Raw genomic sequence first — 8,464 nt, forward strand, 5'->3', positions numbered from 1 at the left:
AAGCACAGTATCTACATCACGAGCATTGTGCTGTCCTTGTTTAGTAATGGATGGTCCATGCTGCTTCGTTCCACAATGCATTAAGGAATTTATTATTGTGTTTTTATACAATTTTCCTATTTCAGATTTTTGGTGATTATCAGGAATTTCAGTTGCAGGCAAAGGTTCATCAGATCGAAACAAGTGTAGGAAACAATATCCAGGGGTGGTGTTCTCATCCTTTACCATGAGGTAGTTTTTCTTGCCAAGTTCCCACTCTGACAAGTCTTGTATAACATTAACAGTATTGTAACAAGCTACAAAATCTTTGTCTGACTCAAGTCCCATAGAAGTTTTACCTTCAATTTGACTCCCTAAAATGTAAGAAGTCTCATTTCTTCCAGCTGACATCGTTGCAATAGATTCCATTGTTTCTTCCATCTCCATTAATTTTCTCCTTTTCATCACAATTCGTTCATTGACACCAAGGTCATTTAAAACATCGGATAACATCAGTGATAACTGTTCCCTGTGGTGAGGTGCTGAAAACATTCTGTAATTACCGAAAATGAATTTTTTCAAAAGACAGCCAACATGTTTCTTTGTTACGCATTCCTATTTGTTACTCATTTGTCACTTTTTTGTTTTAGAACAGAACAGAACATAAGTGCCAGACTTAACATGGTATTTCAGTTACATGTATATAAGTTGTGGTAAATTATTGATTATTAAAATACAAATATATAAATAAATATGAATACAGTTCAAAGATTAATAAGCACTGATTTCAACAAATTTGTGTGATGTCTATGATATTCAGAATGTATGTATTTACACTGGAAATCATTAACGAATGTATGTAGAATGTCAAAATGTACACTTTACCCTGAATGACAGATCCAGTTTGAAATAAAATCGATCAAAAAGTCATGTACATATTTGCATGGGCGATTGTGAATCTAAGAGGAAGGACCATTCAATTGTTTTATTGATAGCAGTTTTACATACAGAGTTTTTTGCATTATTAAATGAAAAAGTTAAAAGGCTGTCCTTCAATGCAAACAATTGTAAGTTTGTAAAATTTGTAAATTTTCAGCTAAGCTGTTCTTTCGAGGAAAATGAAATGTATTGAGTTATTATAATGTCATGTTGTTTTCCCGTACCCTTAGCGGTTCTTCGAATAATGCCGTTGCCGTCCACAAACTTTAACATTTATTATTTTAATTCTAGATTATAATCTTCATACTTGGCCACAGCACCCTTGAGACAAAAACTTTCAAGTACAGCCTTCAATGGTCAAATGATTTTTGCTATAATTGCTTTTACTTATTTTTGAATGGATTGTCTTCAAAATAGAACACAGCAATCTTTTAGGATAGACCATCAAGTAAACCAGAAGCGCTTTGATCTTAACTCAAAAATGACCTTGACCGTGAATGTCAAATTATTAGATTTTTTCTAGCTATCACTTATTATTAATGAAGTATTGGCTATTTAGAACCAACATTTTTTAGAATTCACGTATATCGTAGGAAATTGGTCTTGGCTTTTAAAAAAAAATCATGACCTTGACTTGAAGTTTAAATTATTTGATTTTCACTGATTTTTGTTATAATTGACTGTAACATTGTAATTTATAAATTAATTATCGACATACTTGGACAAAACAACTTTTTGGACAAGACATTCTAAATGGATGAACAGACGTACCTTGATCTTGAGCTTTAAATGACCTTGACCGTCACAGTCAAATTATTGATTTTTGGTTCAATTTTCATAATTTTGTAATTTATGTACACTTTTGATTTATATTTAATTATTTTTAAACACAAAACAAGACTTGCTACCAAACAAAATTATTTAATAATTTAGATGTGACCTTGAATTTTTTATTCACATTGACCATCAAAGACAAATTACTGAAATGCATGTGTTATTTTCTGTAACTGGCTATAACTTTGTCATTTATATATTGATTAAATTCATATTTATACACAACATCAAGATCTCCAATATCAAACTCAAATTGACATTGACTCATGTATAACCCTGACTTTCAATTTCAAATTATATAGCATATTCACTGATTATTCCTAAATTGGCTGTAACTTGGTTAATAATCAATGGATTATCCTCATACTTGAACAAATACCAACCTGTTGGACAAGACCTTTCAAAATTTGATCTGACCTTGACCTTCAAATGATCTTGATTGTCATGTCAAATTATTAAATTTTGATTTCATCATCATAAGTTTGTTATTTATATACATACATATCTATTTAATTTTTACTTGAACAAAACAGGACTTGCTCCCAAACAAGTATATTGAAAAATATAGAATTAAACGACCTTGATCTTCAACAAGCTGGATGGTCAAAGTCAGATGATTGAATTTTGCTTCTATTTTCTTACTTTTGTCATTTATTGATAGAGATGATTCATACCTGGAATAATTTTGTGATACATATCTATAAAAATAATAATTAAACAATTCTTTAATTTTCTTTTTAAAGATTTGTTTAAACAATTTATTTGTTTGCTCTTAGAAAACGTAAAAAGAAGTTAGAGGTTGCCTTGTCAAGCGGTGACTCTGGTTTCGGTTCAATGTTGCATGAACACAGTATAGGTCATATAGCGACTTTCAAGCTAAACTGGTGGAGGAAGACCTCAGGCAACCCTCTGTACATTATTTCAGGCACAAAACGGCTCCAGAGTAGAACCACCTATGTTTCGTAAGCTAGATGGATAGCTTTCTCAACATGAAAAATTGACAAAGAAATCTATGGCGTGACTCAAACCTACAGTGGTAAGATGCATTATGCAAATTTGACCTATATTTTCACCCTATGACTTATTTGTTGTATCGAGAGCTAGAGCATTAAAAATTGAACTACTGCCACAAGTTCAGGTGCAGATTTGAACTTAACTTTGATATCAGTTGACATAGAATTTGACCCAGAATCTTACTTTTTGTAGTTACAGCTTCATGAATGAAATATCTACATGTACTGTTCCAGATGCAGATTGGAACTTTGACATCAATTCAAACTAGATTTCAACATACACTGTCTGTCTTTCATCCTTTGTTATCAATATACAAGTATCAGTCATCTGGTATTTTGAGCCTTTATATTCAGGTGAACAATATAGGGCAATCTTGGCACTCTTGTATGTTATCTTTCTAGAAGTTGACAGAATACAAGCAGATGGGTTGTTGGTAGGTGGATGGGTAGGTTGGGATATGTGTTGTTGGTGTATGGAAAAAATGTCGGTACATTAGGAATAAGGTACGTTGGGCTGGATTTGGTAGGGTTAGGGTTAGTTGGGCGCTGGGCATAGCTTGTCTTGGTGAGTTTGGTTGGGTTAGGTTACGTTAGACTGGGTTGTGGTATTTTAGATTTAGCTGGGTTATGTTATGTGTGGTTAGGTTTAGGCAGTCTAGGTAGGGTAGGTAGGTTGGTTTAGGTACAGCTAGAATAGGTTAGGTTAGGTTAGGTTAGGTTGGGATAGCGTGTATTAGATTGTGTTACAAGGATAGGGTGGTGTACGGAAGAAAGTAGGATAGATCAAGATCACTGTTAAATAGATTATACATTTTCATTCTATATGTCGATATTTATCTGAAGCATATGCCTTTAATCATCATTAATATTTACGATTTTCCATGTAAAGGTTGTATATAATTGCATTACAGATAACTATTAAACATATGTTTAGTATTTTGTTCCTGGAGCTATTCATGCAAATTATCTAATGCATGAACAGTAAACTCATCATAACTATAATGTTTATCGTATTCCTTTTAAATTGAATAAATGATTGCAATTTCGTTAGTTATACATCCTCATTTTGCCTTTAACAGTACAAAACGTTTAATTACTTGCTTCATTTTAGTGTTTAATCAATATTTGATTGTAAGCCTTTTGCAATATTCTATGAAATAAAAAAAATAATATAAATTCAGAAAATCTAAAATATATTTATCTGAATATTAAACTTATATGAGACATTTTATTAGCTTTACTTAAAAAATGATATCATTGTTGTAAGATAAATTTTTGTACATATTAATTCAATATTTGGTGTCCTTTCAGAAAGCGAGTAATAAACTTTGTTTATACCATAAAGTTTACCATTTATTTAAGATAATATTCCCCATTATAGATATGTATCACAAAATTTCATTCGCATCACAACTTTTCATTTGCATTACGTAGGTCAAAACTTATAAATCTTCTTGTGTGAAACTACAATGCCAAGGACATTACCTACTGTGAAAGCTATACTATAAATCATGCCTCTTAGGCCATAATTCTTCCCATTCTTGGGGTCACTTACATGTAAGTTATAGAGTCTTTAAAATAGGAAATAAGGTCTACAAACCTGTGTGAAATAACAATTTAGTTCAACTAACCTGCCTTATCGATGTGGCACATCAACTTAACCCCTGCAGCAATTCCTTGTTTAATAATTATTCCATCTTCAGATAAAAACTTTTATAGTAAAATATTTATTTTCTTCAACATTGACATAATGCGCATTTAAAAGATATATTAATGGATCTTAATGATCGCGATACTACATACAATAACCTTTTGTAACACTAAAACATTTAAGCGGTTGTGTTTGTATTAAAGTCATACAGATCATTTTAAAGCATATATTCATTGATTATATCTCAATTTAATTTATAATAAAACAAAAGAAAAATAACAAAGAAAAAAAACTTTAATGTTAAAATAGGTTATAAAACCCATATTGAATACAATAGAGACACTTTGCTATTATTTGTTTTTCTAAATAAACTTTGAACTATTCAAAACATTGTACACGTTAGACTTTGTGCAATTTCTCTTACATTAAATACGTGTACTTGATGCTATTTTCATAACTATAAATAAAGACAATAGTAATACAATTAGTTGAGATATCCCTTAATTAGTTATAGCACAGAGCTATATTTGATGTATAAGTCTCTGACGACACTTCGGCCAAAGACCTGTACTCGGCGTATGCTGACCTTGATAAAAGCTACTATAAACATGCATTTCTATGTTTTTCTTTTGTTATTGTATAATCAGGTAAAGTAATGAATGGTTTTATTTAGCGTGGTAAGGGTAATTCTCTCACAATATTACATTTAACAAATATTTTTCCAAAAAAAAACAAAAAAAAACATTTTTAACTAGCTATTAAAAGTGAAATGAAAAAGAAAAATGTGCTGTAAATAAACCCTTATCCTAGATAAAGTAGAATATGAAATTTATTCTTGAAAAAGTAATGTTTTATATTCATAATTTTAATTGAATCACAACTATTACCAAATTCAATAATAAACATATTGTTTGTTAAATTGTTTAAACTTAAGAATATCCGAGAACCCGCCCCCACCAAAAAAGAAAAACAAAAAACTGTAGGGATCTTTAGGGATTCTGTATTTATCTATTTTATGATCACATCCGTGTTATTTGTGCCGTGTGGCGGCTGTAAAAAGTCTCCCCGTACATTTAATCAATGATGTTATATTTTCGATCCTTGAAGATCGTTCAGCACGACATTATTGTTGTGCTTGTGGTATTTTTAGTTTCAACTTTTCGGCATTTTTCTAGTTGGGTGGTTCCAATATTCCTACTTGAATAATGTTGAATCACCCTTAGGATATGTTGCCTGCTTTTTAAATTTGTCTTTTGACGTCTTATCTGTGATACGCAGGCTTCATAACCTCTGATCCCCTTTCAAAATTCCATTTTATTTAGTTCCGCCCATTGTTTTCTCGTTTAGGGCACACGCTTTTTATTACTTGGGGACCATACGCCGCTTTTCATGGAATGGCACGGAAGTGTCTCATTGAAGGTTCCATGATAACCGCCGTATGAACACATCTGCGGATGTTTCTAAATTCAAAATTTTACTATTTCACGTTTAAATGTTGAATTCTGCTTAAGCCGGTGCTAGGGGGCGTGGACGGAAAATTCCCTTTTCCCAAAGTACCGGCCCAGCAGGCTAAACCCAAACGGAGTGCAACTTTTTCAATTTTCCCGTTTTGGGTTTTTTTTGGGGTTTCTGTTTTTTCCCTTTTTGGGCTTTTCATATAATGGGATGGGCTTAAAAGGGTTTGGGGAATTTTGGGACTCGTAAGGTCCCAAAATTTACTAAAAAAAATGCTGTAAAATATTGAGAAATTCACATTTTTTGAGAAATAAGCTGTAGGGAAAGGGGAAAAACGTGCTTTTAAAGGGGTCTGGGGCTCTTTTGAGGGAAAATTACTGTTGGAAAATTCATATTTGAAAAAAGTTTGGGAAAAAACAAGAAGGGGATTGTTTAATTTAAATCAGATGTTTAAAATTTTAAACTCCAGCGTAAACAGATTTTAAAAAATTTGGGGGGTTTTTTGGGACAATTGAAAAATTCTTAAAAGTTAAAAGTCCTGAATCAAAACATAAATCAGGATGTATTTGTTTCTATGATACGTTCGAAACTACCTCAAGAAGTTTTGCTTCAACTTGAAATGCATAAAGGAACAGAGGATAAATGGACAGTGACAAATCTTCGCGATAAGTTCAAAGCTTATGTGAATGCTCGTGAGAAAGCGGAGCAAAAGCTACCATTCTCAGAATCACGGAGATATAAACAAATGAATTCTCCTAACCAGCAGAAGCAAAGACGTAAAGTTTTCTACGAAAACCAGAGTACACAGGACCATTCAGGTAAATCTTTAAGTTCAGCTGAAGCTCTGGTTACAAGTGAAGTAAGAAATGTTGCTGACAAGAAGTTTAAGAAATGCCGGTATTGTGATAAGAAACATTGGAGTGATGAGTGTCCTATTTTTCGCACGATTGCAGAACGAAAAGGAAAACTTATAGGAAGCTGTTTAAAGTGTCTTAAATTAGGTCACAATTCCGCTGAATGTAAAGGAAAAAAGAATTGTGTATACTGTGGTGGATTTAATGTGCACCATCGTAGTTTATGTCCTAAAAAGTTTAGATTAGGTGAATTTTGTGTTGTTAATCCTGAAATAACAGACTCATTGAACAACAATGAACTCAATGAAGAAAGTGCTCTTGTGTCCTGTGATGAAAGTGTTTTAATGCAAACAGCAAGAACGGAAGTAAAAAGTCCATTTGGGACTACGAGTGAAAATGCACGTATTCTGCTTGATTCGCGGATCGCAAAGGACATATATTACAGAGTCTCTAGCGAGCAAACTTGGAGTAAAGAAATTAAAGAAGAAGAAATAAAGTTAGTTACCTTTGGATCGGACAAACCTAAGGTAATTAAAACATATTCTACAAAAGTGTGCTTGAAACTTAGTACTGGCAAATACATTGAAATAAATGCCAATATTGTACCCGGTAATTAGTGGAAACGTACAGAAAAAGTCAGCTAAATTATTTTTGACGAACATATGAAACATTTGTTCACAAATTTGAACATGGCTGAAGATCTTTCATCAAATAAAGAGTCATCAAAAGTGGACTTATTACTAGGAAATGATTATTACCTAGATATTGTAATGTGTCAAAGAATGGAAGTAAAACCAGGACTTTATCTTCTGGCTTCAAAGCTTGGTTGGATACTTACAGGCCGAATACAGGAAACAAGTGTATATGAAAATGAAACAAATATGCTTATTCTTACGCATGGATCAAATGTATGTGTAAGCACAACAAATGTGTTTGCTAGTGTTGATTCAGTTGTTCAAACCAAACCAGAGTTGGAAGACTTTTGGAAGATCGAATCGTTAGGAATAACAGACAGTCAAGATAATACAAATGATGAAATTGCTTTAATGAAATTTAAAGATACATTAATATATGACAACGGAATGTATCAAGTAACATGGCCGTGGAAAGAAGAAACTCCAGAATTGCCAGAAAACAGAGAGCTAGCATTAGCTCGATTGAAATCAAATATAGCAAGAATGAAAAACAAGCCAGAAGTGTTGAAAAATATAATGAAGTGATACAAGACCAACTTAGTAAAGGTGTAATCGAGAAAATAGATAGAAGTTCGATGAGTGATTTAGTGCATTATATTCCACACCATGCAGTAATTACCCCCACACAAATCAACTACCAAATTACGTGTTGTTTATGACGCATCTGCAAAATCAGATAGAAACAATAAAAGTTTGAACGAGTGTTTATATCGAGGTCCAGTTATGATTCGTGATCTTTGTGGATTATATTGATGCGGTTTAGACATCATCAAGTGGCATTGGTTTCGGATATTGAAAAGGCTTTTTTACAAATTGGCCTACAGCAGGATCAGCGGGAATGTCACACGATTTCTGTGGATAAAAGATATAGAAAGACCAATTGTCAGTAGTGATAATGTTCAAGAATTCAGATTCTGTCGTGTTCCATTTGGTATAATATCAAGCCCCTTTTTGTTAGGTGCCACTCTTGAGAGCCATCTAGAAACATACAACAACAACATTGCTGACAAAATTAAAGGTGATATCTACGTTGATAACGTAATT

General features: G+C 32.5%; 1 protein-coding gene across 1 annotated transcript; it reads left to right on the top strand.

The window, feature by feature from the left end:
- The first annotated feature begins 6,490 nt into the window (after positions 1-6,490).
- On the top strand, positions 6,491-7,342 carry LOC132755203 (uncharacterized). Its single transcript, XM_060746013.1, has one exon. It carries the CDS (start codon positions 6,491-6,493, stop codon positions 7,340-7,342), a length of 852 nt encoding a protein of 283 aa, XP_060601996.1.
- The last annotated feature ends 1,122 nt before the right edge of the window (positions 7,343-8,464 follow it).

Source organism: Ruditapes philippinarum, unplaced genomic scaffold (genome assembly GCF_026571515.1).
Source record: "Ruditapes philippinarum isolate M1 unplaced genomic scaffold, ASM2657151v2 ctg5921_1_1_1_1, whole genome shotgun sequence".
Lineage (NCBI taxonomy): Eukaryota > Metazoa > Mollusca > Bivalvia > Venerida > Veneridae > Ruditapes > Ruditapes philippinarum.

Bases quoted from the DNA above. Each gene is read 5' to 3' on its own strand.
- LOC132755203 (XM_060746013.1), top strand. From the start codon at position 6,491: ATGCATAAAGGAACAGAGGATAAATGGACAGTGACAAATCTTCGCGAT.